Here is a 16,046-nt window from a genome sequence, read left to right on the forward strand (position 1 = left end):
GATCTGAGGGGCACCTTCCTGATATTTAAATGCAGGTCCTACTTGCTCAGTACTCCTCTTTCTTCCCGTAAACACAGAAGCTGTATTGTCCAAAGTGCCAGCAGATTTTGTTCCTAGCTCTTGCCGCATTCATATTCCTGCTTTCCTCAAAGCAGACATTAGATTGCCAATTAGAAAGCAAAGTAAAGTACCTATCTCTGATTTTGCAGTCCTTTATCAGTAATCTGAGTCCTATTTTCACTGAAAGTGCAGTGAAAGTACTGCTTCTCACAGAGTACAGTGGGATAGCAGGTCTCAGTCACTTGTAATTTTCCATCTAGCTGGACACCTTAAGGCTTAGATGGCTTCTACTGTAATAATACTACAATTTAAGGAAGCATAAGTGATTGCACAGGGTGTGTCCAAAGCCTGCCAGCTAAAAAATGAAGATGTGATAATGTCACTTGCTTATTCAAGAAATTATCTTTGCATATGTTCAAAGCCACTTCTGCTGAATTTGCTTTTAAGTAACTACTAATCATTAGTTCCCCAGTGTATTTCACGCTCTAAGTCCCACAGAATCCGCATAGCTGTAGAGGAACAAAATGGATTTCTACACTGAAGGACTGATAAGCTAATATTAGCAGCCAAGTCTGCCACAAACACCCATGCATCTCTTGGAAGACTACAATACAGTACAGGTGTAAGCAGGCACAAAACATCATTCTCTGGGAAGAGCTTAGTGTCAGTGGGAGAAAAGCAGCGTGGACCTTCCAGCTATTGTTTCTAGTCTCCCGCTGCATCTGTAACTTCAAAGCTTCCTATGAAGACTTAAGCACTTGCAATAAAAAGCGGGGCACTCTCCTTCAGCACAAAGCTGAGGATGCCATCAACTGTGTATCATGATGCAACCACAGAACTTCACGATCACTCAAGATTTTAAGAAAAGAATGGCAAACAAACTCACAACATGTTCAACACACTCTCAATGTCCAGATTACTTTCTGACAGGCACTGGAACAATGAACGTTGTGGTGTGAGTGACTTTTCTGCAGCTGCAACAAAAACATCTGAACTGCAGTTGTACCTCTCCCAAACGGCACAAAGAGGAACAGTATTTGATTACAGCAATGGTGCAATCCATGATTAGCACCCAAGAGGGACAGAACAAATTGACTATCCCATTCTGCCACCCAAAACATGACTTTCAGCCCAGTACGTGTTGGCCAACTTACTTGTCTCCATTATCATCCTGGACAACAGTAAGATGGCGCTGAACAGCCAACAGCATTTTCACATCTCCAGTTACAGCATAATCAAAGAGAGCATTGCAGTGGCGCTTGGCAAGCTGCATGGCCTTCTCCAGGAACAGACCACCTGAAACACAAAGTTTTGTGTTCATCATTTTGGTTGTCTTTCTTCCAACACCACCTTCTTTTGATAGGTTCTGTGCTGACAAAGATATACGAAGCGCAGACCTTTGAATGAAGCATTATTCACTGACCCACTGAGACAGGCTGCCAATCACTCCTGAGAGGTAAGGACAGAGGGAATGAGTCCCTTGGAAGAAAAACTAGGTGCATGCTGAGCACTTAGGCAGCATGAATTGTGCGAACAGTCAATCCCTGGAAGCTACTAGTTTGAGTGGCACTGGCTTACTTGCATTGATTTGCACTCGTGTGTAATGAGACAAAAGGAGCAGGAACTTGCTTAGATACAGGCTACATCTGAGGACTCTTGTCTGTACAGCACTCGGAAGAACCTCTCATGCAGTTCTGAGTAGTTTAGACTTGAGGAAACTGAGGCACAAGACGCCCAAGTGACTTGTCAGATTTTGCACAAAAACTCACTAAAAAGCTATGGGATAAATGCAGGGCTTTGTGCCCCCTCTCCAACTCAGATCACGCAGTCTCTCCTGCTTTACAGCAGCAGCAGGGAGAGTCTGTTCACCTGTTTAAAACATTCCAGTATTTACAATGCTTAGTACTTTTAGTATCCTGATTTTAGATTGATAAAATGTGCAAGCATTGAGAAATCGAAAAGCAGAATTCATCATGGTGGGGAAGCAAAAGGGAAAAAGGGGAGGAAAGAAACTTATTTGTGGAAAAAAGTCATTCTAGCTGCTCTGTCAATACCTTTGTGGTTCTGTATCAGCAAGAAACCAGTGAAAATGAAACAGATGAGCTTTCAAACCACAGTCATCATTCTGGGAAGCAGTATCATCTGAAACCAGCCTGTATTTTTAAGTTTCATGTTTCTATAAAACCGTGTAAGGTTAGAAATTACAGTTTCAGAGCAAACAAGTAAAGCAGACTTTGTCATTTAAAGCACACGTAGGGTGAGAACACCCTGGCTTCCCAGCTACGCATTTAGACTGGGTCAGAAGCCTGTCCCTGATGAACATGGATACAGCACTTCTGTAAAGCAAAGACTGACTCAGCTATCCGTGAAGCTTACTGTTCTAGCCAATACATCACTGTGGGTCCTATACTATATGCCCAGGCTGATACATTTACATTTGCTACTTACCTCTTAAACTAAATAACAGCATTAAATGGATGTTATGTTGAGGATACCTACCCAGGGTAAAGGGTGTTAAACAGTTCAGTCTTTTCTCATTATAGACATTTCCAAAGACCAAAAAACTGGATGCTGAACCTCCCTGGTTTCCCATATCAAGCACACAGGAAAGATATCCTTCAAAATACCACATGATAGCATCTTTTAGTTTAATACCCAAATGTTCTAACCTGCAGTAGCTATTTCATGGAACCTGTTCTATATCTATTCTTCATATAATCTGGAGCTTGAACTTGCCTCGTTTCACGCCATTATAATAGATAAAGAAACAGTCAACTTCCTGCCTACAGTATTCATTACTGGGAATCCAGGTCAACAATTCACGCCCCTCCTTGGTGACTCCTACATGGATGTTATTATTTCTTCACATATCAGCAAAAGAATTTGCTCTCTGACTCAGTCACGGGATTTACCACAACCAGAATGGCAAACAGCAAGTTCTTCAGCTTTTCTCAGGAACACCATCTGTTTCTCACATCACAAGAAGCTGCATCTTGGAGGTTTTTACAACTAACCCATCTACTATGCGACTTTGGCTTCCCAAGCCACAGTTTCTAGTGCTGTTAATAGCAAGTGCCACACAGGGTTGACAAACACCAGACCACGTGCCCACTCTCTGACCTAGGGAACAATGAAAGTGGTCTAAGATCACTCTGCACTTGGTAAAAGCCAAGAACAAAGACCTCCTTTCTGCTCAATTCCTACCACTACTATGAGAATAGTGATTACTCAAATTCTTTAAAAAAAAGTGTTCAACAATGCTTTTAAAAAACAATCCAGGAAAAGGATGTCTTACTGTTTGGTAAAGGGTGATTTGTAGTCTTGTATTTCACAGCTCTGCTGCTAAACCATTTCTACTGACTACTCTTGCCTTCCTCCTCTTTTGTCTGAGCTATTACGACTGCTACCCAACAGTGTTATTTTACTGTGTATTTGTCACATGGGAACAGACACATTTACATTTTAAATTCAAGGCTTTAACACTACTTTGCATGCAATTTAACAGTAGGATTGCAGGGACTACTGCAACAATCAGCCAACATCCATTTACTCATCCATTAAAGCTATCAAATATCAAAAGCTAAGTCAATTGTATTCCACGTACTTTCACTGCTTTCAGTGTTCCTCTTACAGGTTTATTATAAAGCAGTGTTAAACGTGCCCGGCAGGCTAAACTCTCTCTTCTCCTTGCATGACAAGCAGCAGCTCAGTTGCCCAGTGGCAGTACAAAGGTGGAAGATTATCTTACAGAAGGATGTAAGGGGAGGAACCTTCGATTTGGGGGAATGGAATCCCTCCTGTTTCCTCTAGGAGGCATTACCATATTTTGAAAACAGCAAGCAGACCTTTATGGAGTTTCCAGGCCTTTAACAACAGCTTTGCCCATACTGCACTTCGACCTACCTTAAATACATTTACTTGTCCACTTACCCTGCCACCTGCAATCTGCTTCATTTAATTCAGTTTTACAGGAAGAAGCAGCACCCTCCTCCTCATTATCACCAGAGGTTCTGCACTCATTCCTCTCCATAGTTTCCACTTTCACGTCGTGTTTCGTGTCCCATTTGTCACATTGTTTATCAGAGCTCTTCCCATCTTGTTCAGCTGTACTACTTGATAGACCTTCAAACAAAAATCAGTTTCATTAATGTCCAATACTGTTGCTTTTTTATGCAAGTGATAAAGCTCAACTAGCCAAAACCAAACCCTAAAGAACCCAATCCAAAAATTTACTTCCACATAGGTGTTATCATTAAACAATCATGAATCATAACACTCCAGATGCCAATATAAAGGAACAGACATAGCAATGTCACTGGTTCTGAAGTGATGTTATGTTTTTGTCAGCCTCTGCTTTGAAGATAAACTTTTATATATAAGAACAAACATACATCTCTTTTTATGGTGCAAGAATGCAAGTCTGAAGTATTCCCAGGAAATCTAGCAGAATTACTCAGATTTACTTCTGGGTTTATGACAGCAAATTCATCCCTGAGACTTTGGAAATAACTCCAGAGTATTCAACATGTCGATCTGAAATGACTTCCCTATTTTAAGAAGCTAAAAATGCCCTTATTATTAACTTGATCTTTTCCACTAACTTTACTGTAATTTCTCTGGGCTACTGTGTCGTACCAGACTGTGGCAACACAGGAAGATACCTTTTCTCTGGTCTAGTCCTTGTGTGACCTGTAATCAGCATGTTCAATCAAGCAAAAGGGCTGTTGCTTGAAACACACTGAATACAGAAGCTTGTGGTGGGGGTTTTGGTGACTGCTTCTCAGGAGTTAGCAGTAAAGGGGAACACACAGAGAGCTTTTAAGGTAGACCTGGAGAGAATAAAAGAGACTCAGGGCAGTACAATCTTTATAAACCCCTCTGCTGCCAGAGGTTGTAGAAGGGACACCAATTCTCAGGGGGAAAAAAATATAGCCCTCCCCAGCATGCTTAGCTAGACCTGCAGGACACTACAGGCTAAACTCAATTCAGCTGTTGCAAGATGACATTTTTAGTGTTACCATGTTTCATTCCAGCATTGGATTTTGTTGTGCCAGGGTGGAAATGCATTCCTCCAAAAGCAGAGTATCCATATGAAGGGTAACTGAACCCTAAAGAAAGGGAAAAGATTAAGAATTAATACAATTGCACCCTAAAGCAAGGAAAACACTATCTGGAAGAACACTGAACCTAAAGACCTGAAATGTTGTTTTATACATACTTTCTGCTTTACTCCATTTGATTAAAACAAATTTTCTAGGCTGAAGGTGAACCTACCCCTTCAAAAATCCAAATAAATTCTACATGGTTGGCTAGTGACACTCTATCTCAGCATCCGTAAGACCACACAAATGTAGTATCACTAGTATGCTTCATCTAAAATTCAACTGAGGCTGCACAAGCTACCTCTGTGCTTTCAAATCTCTGTGATTACAATAGATTTGCATTCTGGTGTTATGCTACAGATGCACTGCTAGCAATGCATGTAACGATTTGAAAACTGCTGCTCTGTCCCCTGCTCTAAAAAAAAGGGTCGCAAAGGTATTGTGGTTCAGATGACACTTGCTGATCTACAGGTTTTTAATGTTCTGCTGCAAGAATCAAAGCAAGGCTTTTATGATCCAGCATCTCAGATATGCTCTGGCTTCAACAGACAGAGCACAGTAGAAATCTTGCTAAATAGCGTCTCAAATTTTTTAACAGTTCTTTGCACTGACAGGGTTAATTTGCCAAATTCCACTCCTGGTCTCAGAAATAATGAGGAACCTGTTTTAATTTTAAACACCCAAGATGGTATTTAGCTGAGCTGTCTCATGGATTTCAGTGCCTTCGAGGCCCTAGGAAGCAACAAAGCCAAGGTATGATGGATTCCTGACTCAGACTCCCTCAACTAGAAAGGCGATACCTGACTTAAAGCTTCAAGGAAGGAGGAAATGCAAAACAAAACAAAAAGTCACCAGAAGCCTTATATCCAAGTAGGAAGGCAAAGGAGCTGACAAAATATTTAGAAAACAAGATGCTTCACTGAAATGAGTAACACTGGTAAAAAGACAGGTGAGTCAGGTCTTATCTACCTAGAAAGAGATGAAATCCTCATCACGTTTTAAAAATCAGAATAAACATCTGTCCTGCTCTCAAAGTAGACCCCCTTCCGCTCTTTCCCCAAAATTGCTGCCTTACCAGAGCCAGCACCGCCACCTCCCCCTCCATACATGCCACCGCCTCCTGCGCCACTGCCTCCACCATAGCCATCAGAGAAGTTTGGCATGAGCTTCTGTCGTTTCCTTTGCACTTCTTCCTTATCTGAGTTAGAAGGAATAGATGGGATATGGAGTCACTCTTACTGGTGGCCACACACAGAACAGGATGTGCATACAGAAAGCATTACTGCAGTGTACTACTTTATATAAAGGAAATGCAGAGTGCTGTAGAAAAGTCAACTCTCTTCAAGCTCCAAATAACAGAACAACTTTGTATGTAATGGAGCAGCGAGAATTCCTGTGAGAAACAAGCTAGTGCCAAGTCCCCAGCCAGACCAGCAGCTTTGCTCAGGCCCGCATGGCCTCTTCAGTTATGTCAGGTGCCTTGTGCTCAGACTGGGAGGGAAACGTGCAGAGATGGGGGCTCAGTTTCCTTCAAAAGTGCCTCAGGTACTCAGACCCCTAGAAATCAGCAGTTCCAAAATTCTTCTATGTCTAAGCCAAGTCATAAACCAGCACCAGTGCCCCAAACCACAGACTGGTTCAAGAAAACTTGTCTTTGGGGAATATAAGCACAGGCTCTTCTACCAAGCAAATCTGCTTCAGAAATGGATCCTTATCAAAGGGTCAGCAAACCACAAGGCACTCTGATTTCCAACAGTGCATAGTACCTGCAACGCCCTTTAAACTTTTGTTTAAGGGCAGGGATGGCAAGAAATGGTGAAATCAATGTTTGCTTGAATTGGTTTACTTAAAGTATCAGGAAAGCCACCAGAATAAAGATAGCTTATTTTCGGGCAGGACATAATACTGTCAAACCATGCTGAGCCACAGTAGGAAAAGAAGTCTAAATACTCCATAGCATAGCCCCCCTGGAAAGCAAAACACAAAGACGTAAAAGTATCCCAGTGACTGGGGAAAGTGAAAATGTCATGAAAAGATCTACAAAAACAAGGATGCAAACAGTACAAGGGTTAAAATCCAATGGAACTGGTGAAGAAATAACAAAATATCCTTCATTCATCAAACGATCTAATAGTTTTCAACAGCCATACGACAAAAAGAAATTTCATGCACAGGCACGTCAGTCAGTGCACCAAATGAGATAGCTGAACCCATCAAACAGTATACTGAAAAGTACAAGTGCATTATTTTCAGGCATACATGATCTGGAAGTATGTACGCATGCACGCACCAGGCATACTCACACTGACAGGGAGGGAAAACTCTAGAGAGCAATCTAGGCAGAGAAACAAACAACAAATCCACATGCACGTGTCTAAGTTTGTGTTAACACTTGCAACACGGGGAAAAAAAGCAGTCCCTAAATGGTGATTTCATGATTAGGTCATGTAAGGGATCCAAAAATGCACATAACAACGTTGAGTTGATTTTACTCCAGTAAGAGGCACATAAAAGAAGTTTGCTTCAAATCTGGCAACTTTGCTCTGCAGTTGTACGCTTCACCTTCCACAATACTTGTGCAAGATGTTCTTGAAATGATTACCAATACAAAATCCTCTAGCAACTCTGCAAGTTTTTCTGTATGCATGCTTCCTGATATTTTGTTATAATAGGCCTTAGGTAAATCCACTTGGACATCAACCACCCCCCCTCACTCCTCAGCTGTCCTTAGTCCGCTACCACTGGTGCACACACATTCCAGAGATTTTGACAGGGTATTGATTTAACACAGCTCTAAGTTAGGCACTGAAAACGTGCAAGATTAGGACTTAATAGCGTAACCTGCAGGCAAGTAAACCGTTAAGCAGAAATATTGTCTTAGTACAATGGAACACCAATTCAATGGGCCTCAAGGCATTTCTATACCATTAACACTGTTGATATTTAAAACCATGACTGCTGCTGCCATTCACACCAAACATTTCAAATGCAGACTTTAAAGGGCCCAGATCTGCTAGTTAAACTTCTTTTCATTATCAACCTAAGAAGCAGGCCTGATGCAAACTATTTACTTCTGCTAAGCAACTACAATTTTAACACAAGTGACTGAAACAGCACTTTCCCTGCTCTCACAAGAAGTCTCTTGGGCTTACTTAACTAGTAGAGGCAACTGGAAACTTAAAAACCATCAGTGAAATTGTGAGCTGGGATGGTAAAAGGGGAGAACTGCAAAATACGTACTTTTCCAACCAGATACGAACCTGTCTTTAGTTTAAGGTTTCATATGGAAGCGCCGACAATAAAAAGTCCTCATATATTGCTTTGCAGAAACTCAAGAGGAAGAGAGTGCCATCTACTGTATGGACAGGCATATGTGCATATAGGAAACTTGCAGGGAGTAAGCCTCACTATGAAAATACTCAGGTTTACTGCCTATCACTCCAACAAAAAACCGCTACAAACCCATTACAGAGCTACCACATTTCATATTAGCTCTGCATAGAACCAGGAGGCAAATATTCTATTTTCTAGAAATAACAACTACAAAAAAAATTCCTCATACAACAAGTCCTATCTTATTGAAAACATTCCTAGGGACCCTACAGTTTCTGTTTCCAATATATAGAACAGGTTTAATGAATTACCTTTGATTTCTGGATAGTAGAGAAAAGGCTTTGGTTCACTTGTTTCCAGATCAGATTTCCGACGCAGTTGTACAAATACAGATGCTGGCTTTGTGATATTGACATCTCGATACTTGGGTGTTTTGAACACGATAGCAAACTGTGAAGGAAACAATGACAATCGCATCTATCATGGAGCATGGGTTTTGATAACTTTGCTTTTACATTTGTGTTATTTTGTAGGAGCTGGCTAACAGCTTGGGAGGCAGAAATTCTTAGCAAAAGCTGCCACAACAATAAACTTCCATTTTAGTTTTCAGTTGCACTTCTGAATTCGAGTCCTAAAGCCTTCTGGGAAAGACACAACTGCCATACAAAGTATCACCGCATCACGTGTGTTAGTACCACACCGTTTGTCCCCTCATCATTCAGCATCTATTTGGTGGCTTTCTCAGTGTGTTCACAGGAGCTCCATGAGCTTTTTGTATATCCTATCCCAATTTACACTGGTGCTGCATGTTAAAGCAATGGGTCTATCTCCCAGTTTCCTCACACTGTATTCCTAACCTGCCTAGTTACCTAATGTACATCTCTAAAGAACAGTTAAGACTGTATTATTATTAGGAAGTAACCAAGAAGAGAAGAGATTAGTATGGAACACAAGCTTTCACCTAATTTACTTATTGGAATATAGTCCTAGTTTACAGAGATGAGAAAAATCATTAACAAATTATAAATGCTCTGTTACTCACCTGTCTATGTACATCTGTAGGAGAAAAGTCTCCAAAGCCTTCCCACATACCACCATTCTCATCCTCTTCATAGAAACGTATCTGAATATCATCTGCAAAGAGTGAAACAAACACTCTTTGGGATGTTTGTGCATTTGTTTAAACTTTGGCTAAGTTTATTTCAGATAAAAATCAACACTGTTACTTTTTGGCTAGATGATAACAGTACATAACAGACAATTATCTTTATCCGTTTTATGAAAACATCATAAATAACCCGTTCTTGACATCAATTTTAGATCAGCCTAATTCTAATGACTTCACTGAAGCTGCTATTTACTGAGCAGTAAAAGGAGAACTAGGTTTGCTACCTCTTCCTATTCTAGGGCTATAAAACATTCCAGAGGAGCTTTATTTGGAACAAACATGTAGGGAGGGGAGAACTTGAAGCATGAAACGTAGAAACCACCCTCTCTCCTCCAACAGTTTCGGTTCAAAAAACCGTAGCAAAACCTGAAGTGCCACAGTTCAAGTTCCGCTTGCTGCTGGCAGCGTGCCACTTCAGAGCTGCAGCTCGGAGGGACGGCAAGGGTGTGATGTGGGCGAGCGGCATGTTAGCAGTGATCCCACACCCCCCAGACACAGCATGGGCCACAAACATGTGATTTGACTTCTGTTCCTCTGAACAATTTTTATTTGTTCTCTTTATATTTATTTATTTTCAGGAGAAGCTGGGAAATAGCACACTAGCATATTCCTTCCCCACCACCCCTGGTAAGAAAGAAAACAGAAAAAGCCTACTCTCTCTTAGGGTGACTGATGCAAGACAGGCTTTTGGAGCAGACAAACTGCTTCCTCTGATCCACCACCACCTGCTAGTCTCAAGACTGTGAACCACCACTTCCAGTCATGCTGTCCTGCAAGCTCAAGCTCCTTCAGGCAGGAGATTTCTCAGAGCAATGAGGTCAGGGGAAACCCCGGTCTGGCTGAGGGGAAACCCCACCTCAGGGCTTCCACTGAGTCAGACATTTATTTATTTATTTTGTGCACAAAAGTTATGTTTCATCTCGGCCCTTCTGATAGCAGAGGGTATATACACTACCGATGGAAAACAGTTTTTCCAAAGCCTTTAAAAGCCTCCAGAGCCCTCTCTCTTTCCTAAGTGGCAGAACATTTGCAAGAAAGAGGTGGAAAAGGACAGCCTGTATTAATAGAAAATGTCAGCATGATTTTGACAACATATGCAGGGACTGATTCCAAACAGGTGAGAATGGGACACCCACTCCACCACACAATCTATACCAGAGAGTTTCAGGTATTCCCTATAGATGAAAATTACAAAGGATTTCCCACACTCCCATCTTTTTTCTTTTTAGTTCAGCCCAAATACTACAACCAACCACATTAACCATTATCTTCCTATCCAAAAAAAGAGCACCCAAATCCACACGGCTCAATCCTGACACAGTCATAGCCATGAGCAGAGATTACCAAAATGAGTCTGTGAGAAGTATCTGTTTACACCAAGTAATCTCTACCACTTGCATATACATAAAAAAATGAAGTTACTAGCAGCAGTACTGAATGCATTTAGTTCCCATTGGTGGTTAACACAGAATGCCCATACTTACTCGTTATAATCAGGAACTTAATAATAAATCAGAAACTTTAGAGTAATTCTGAGCAGGTGTTAGTTGATAAGAGTCAAACATCACCCAGGACCCACCACCCACAAAAATCCCAGAACATGGGCAAGGGCAGAAATCTGAGAAGAGCATGTCCTCTGTGGAGGCAACACAAGCTGTATTTTCTTTGCAGCAGGCTATTTTGATTTATTTTTTTGTCTGGATTTTCTGGAATGCTGGCCTGACTTCCAGAAAGGCTGAGTGCTTACAAATCCTGCTGCACTATCACAGTGGGAGAATACTGTGGCAGCACAGCAGGCTTCATGTATACGCCAGGTGAACACCCTGGTGTGCCTTACGATACTCCGGACTCTTACCTTTCTGCACCTTGTCACAGAGAAGGTAAATCTCCTCCCCTCCTGTTACGCATCCTGCTGTTCTGTCCATTCTTACAATTTTTAAGTTGGAGGCATTGGGAGCTTCTATTGAAAGAAAAGAGTAAAAAAAACCCCCAAAAGTACCTTCATAACGGTTTTAGATTTCAACAAAAACCCAAGCACAACACATAGAAATGCAATTGAAAGACAAGCCTCCAATACAACCTGCCTAAATTTGTCTAGTTTTTGTGTTTGTTTTTTTCAAAAATGAAGAAATCTACAGTTTTTCATCTGAAAGGCATAATCTTGCATCCTCTAAACTTTGACTGAACCGTGAACTATAAAATAAGGCCCTAGCCATTTCAGCACAATTACTAAAGTAGCACAGCAGTGAACTGCACCCAGCACTCTGCACTAGTACTAGCTTTATGACAAGAGTGCATTACAAAAGAATAAAAAATTTTCTTCCCTGCTTTCTTGACAGCCTGACATTCTCGAGAGCTGTTCCCTGTATCTCAGAACTTCAATGCAATACGCAAGGCTTTGCTTTCCACTGTGGCTTACTTGAAAGCACTGTCAGCCCTCGGCCAATATACTGGACTGTGATAAAAAAGCCCACCTTCATGGCTTTCAGCAGAGGCATCAATGGATACCTATTGGTCCCAAAGACAGAACTATCATCTGACAAGTAAAAGCAGCTGTGATAGGCAGCGATGCTACCACGAGTTGTGTCTGGTCTGTGGAAGAGGCCTGAATGGTGCCAATGAAGAGTATTAGAAAACACCAAAAATTGAGAAAAATTTTTTGCAATTAACAACCAAGAATTCACCTTGGGAGCTCAGAAAGTAGTAACTGACATCTATGTAGCAACTTAGAACAGTAGAAACCTGCATACAAAATTTCCCTTCTATTTCATCTCCTTAGTTGGAGTCAATATTTTGATAGCCAGGTTCAGAGGGACAGGATAACTTCAACAGGTTTTATACGTATGGCTCTGTTGATGCTTTGTCCTCTTCCTCTCTGCTTTACAAATACCCTCTATCATTATTCAGGTGTGAGACAGAGTAATGAAAACAAATGGAACCTGTAATTGTTTCTAATGAAAAATCAAGATTTCTTAAAGACACTGCTTGGTAAGTTCACCTCAGCCTCCAGATAAAAAGATTGTGTTTTCTCATCCAGAAAATGTATGTCATGTGTGCCATAATAACAGCAGACTTCACTTCTGTTCTCTCAGTGAATATATGCAAAATGATTGTGCTACATCACTACATTCCCGAATTAATAGCAAGCAACACACTATATTAGAACAGTTGCACTTACTATCTTTTCACCTAGACTTTGTCCTTTACAAAGTGATGATATAGCCATGACTTGTGCAAAGGAAAATTAAAAAAAAAAAAAAAAAAAAAAGGTAATTTGAGTCATTCCGTAATGACTATCAAGAACATGGTAATCCACAGCTACAGGGAGGAAAATGCAGGCACCAGAAAGGGTTCAGGTAAGATGAGTAAGTATAATTGAAAAGCACAAGAGAAAACATGAAGTGAGAAGATTCACTTAGAAAAAAAGACGAATAGAGGGTTATAACAGAAATATAAAAAATACTGACAGGTCTAAAGGAAATGGATTGAGAAGGCTGGTTGTCTTTGTCTCACAAAACAAGGACAAGCAGATGGCCAGCAAAACTGAAAAGTGTCAAATTCTCAACAAAGACTGAAGCAAAGTAATTTTTTCCTCACATCTTGTGTGACAAGGCTTTGTCATACAAAGCAGCTGAACACACTGCAAAATGCAAGCACTTCTTATGAATATACTAAGAATTTACAAAATCCTCATAATATAAGGATTAAACATGCTAACAGCAAAATAAAATCTTCCTTTATGGCTTATATCACCATCTATTAAAAACCAGAATGACACCATGTGCACTGGAATAGACACAGGGCCAATTATCCATGGGCTACTTGTTACTGGAAGCAGCAGGGCTGGATGAGTCTACGTATAGCAAGATCTACATATCATTTTTGTATGTACAAAAGCTCGCCCCTTATTAGAAAGGTAATTAAACCCAAATATACTTACTGCTGTCATATATTGCATCTGATATAACAGGATCAAGTTTCCGTGTGAAACTACCATTACTGTCAGGAAGAAAGGCTGTGAACATAAGACGCACCACACTGAGATCCATTTCTTTAGTCTGCTGTACTGCTGCCTGACGAATAATTTCTCTTTCTCGTTCTGGAACGGGTAAGTAGACAGATGAATTAACACAAGGGGTAGAGGATCCATAACAAAACAGAGAAAGTATTTTCCAAATGTTACTATCAAAAGGCACCAATAGCGAGGAAATGTTTTCCATTTCATTTAGTATCCATCGGTTTCTCTGTTTTTAAGCAGAGAGAAGCAGCTATTCACAATATACTGCAGTCATCTTGCAGTTTGCGCATCAGATATTATTTAAGATATGGTATATAATGAAAAGACATACAGAAAATTACTATTTTCTGCTCTCAATTTATAAAGGTTGCAAAAAGGACAAAGGCTACCACTAAGGACGTTGAGCACCTGGTATAAGAGTGATAAATAGAAGGCTGGCCCCTCTGTACAGTGCCTGAAAGCAACGGAGACCACTGGTTTTACAGGGATATGGGTGAAATGCAACTGAATGGAACAGTATTCTCCAAAGAAGGTCCCTAAGCTACTTAAGGATATCATGTCTTGCAGCAATAATGCAAAATTACTCTAATTATCCATTTACTGAACAGGATAAAAGCAATGAAATATAGATGCAGAGGTGGCTACAGGAAGCTATGAAAGGAAGTTGCTCTGTTCTCATGTGCATATTCACAGCAAAGACTCTTTCTTTCAGATTCCCTAAAACGTGACAGCAACACACCACCTCTTAAACCACATGGCCATAGGTTGTTTTCCTACTCACGGCCTTTTTCTGGCTAAGAATCTGTGTTTTCAGAAAATAAACCTATTTTTAATACAAGACCTATTAAAATCATGTCTACATACCAGTTAGTTGTCTGTCTCCACATCCTTCTGCCTGCAGATAGCCAAGTTCAGGATGCACCAGGAGTCCTGGGTTGTATCCTTTCTTGCAAGCATCTATCATGCGTGTTTCCAGAGTTTCAAACACTTTCTTCTTTGTGACATGAAGTATTCCAAGATTTGCAAACCTGCCGAATTTTGATGGGGGGAAATACTTTCTTAATGCTTTATGCCAAACCTGCAGCAGGCAGTCTCTCGCCAGAGGCAGCCGCACAATGAAGCCAATGGAAGGACTCTATAGGCTTATGTAGGCACTATTAATTCTTGAGGGCAAATTTTCCAGCAAGAAAAATATAGCCAATCTTACAAAATACATAAAGTGTGCACCATCATATGGCAGCAATTGTACGAATGCATTGGATTTTCTCCTGGCAAAAATAGTAATCTATTAGGTTTCAGACTTACACTGTGGAAATAATTTACAAAACACTTGAAAATCTGGTTGTCACACTTTGTTCCATCTTGGCAATGACACGTCATTCTATATGGCTGTTACGCAGAGCAACTGCTCGGAATAAGCTCCATCTGCTCAAAATGATTTGGAGAGCAAGCTAAGCTAAAAACAGTGCAACATTTTCCAAAGAAAATGTTTTAACCAAGAGACTGGACATTGAGCAAGACGCTTCAGGTATCTATTTGAATCAAAACTTCCATAATACAAGATCTGCTTTTGTAAAAATCTCCTGGCACATTCAAAAATCAATTAGATCTAGAAGTATGAAAACAAGACAATAACTCAATTTTCATGTGGGTCAATTGAGGATAGGAAAGCTGTTTCTAAACATCTGATGAAAAACAAGACAGGTTAGGAAATGAGCCAAACTTTTCAAGATGAAAAGGAGCATTTCAAATAAAGCTATTTAAATTGTTGTGCTTCGTAAAGTTAGTGCACTGGGCTTGGACATCAAAAGTTACAGTTTAAAAGAATCTCTCTCTCCCAACCTTCTCAGCTTTTTAAACTTCATCTTCTTCACCAACAAAGACATTCTTGAGATCACAGAAATAAAACTCACAGCCAGCATGAAACCTGATCTAAGCCTGAAAACGTCGACAGGAGCCTCAGCTCCATTTACTGATATAAACAATTAATTCTTTTAAATTAAACCAGAACAGACCAACTACAATTTCACTACAATCTTACTGCTTTAAACTTAAAAAGTTTGACTCATTTAGTATTTTCATGTTTATACATGTCTTGCATTAATTTCAAATTTACTAACCCTATTTTCGTAACGCTTTTCACTATACCTCTATTGGCAGACTTCAGCAAAAGTAAAATACTGATCAAAATGGTAACAAAAGCTTTTCTACAGAATTTTACAGTTCCTTCTCTTTGATTGAAACTACTTATATTTTAAATAATGGGCTTTCAATACAAATTTGGACTGCACACCAAGGGACTGAAACTCTATAAACTCTAAAAGAAAATTATTTGCTTAAGCCTATTTGGCTTGCTTAAGGCAAA

At 40.3% G+C, this 16,046-nt stretch overlaps 1 protein-coding gene across 3 annotated transcripts in view; it reads right to left on the reverse strand.

The window, feature by feature from the left end:
- Nucleotides 1-16,046, reverse strand: part of NFKB1 (nuclear factor kappa B subunit 1) — a 60,226-nt gene that overhangs the window by 11,866 nt on the left and 32,314 nt on the right. For all 3 annotated transcript variants that reach the window (XM_080386454.1, XM_080386453.1, XM_080386452.1), the window contains exons 7-15: nt 14,546-14,709; nt 13,604-13,762; nt 11,519-11,623; nt 9,538-9,629; nt 8,807-8,945; nt 6,238-6,360; nt 5,079-5,168; nt 3,991-4,182; nt 1,215-1,356 (exon numbers count right to left, since the gene is read on the reverse strand). In XM_080386454.1, the coding sequence (XP_080242580.1) occupies nt 1,215-1,356; nt 3,991-4,182; nt 5,079-5,168; nt 6,238-6,360; nt 8,807-8,945; nt 9,538-9,629; nt 11,519-11,623; nt 13,604-13,762; nt 14,546-14,709 (1,206 nt within the window). The remainder of the gene's footprint in view (nt 1-1,214; nt 1,357-3,990; nt 4,183-5,078; nt 5,169-6,237; nt 6,361-8,806; nt 8,946-9,537; nt 9,630-11,518; nt 11,624-13,603; nt 13,763-14,545; nt 14,710-16,046) is intronic.

The sequence above is a fragment of the Falco punctatus genome (genome assembly GCF_963210335.1).
Source record: "Falco punctatus genome assembly, chromosome: 1".
In the NCBI taxonomy this organism is placed as follows: domain Eukaryota; kingdom Metazoa; phylum Chordata; class Aves; order Falconiformes; family Falconidae; genus Falco; species Falco punctatus.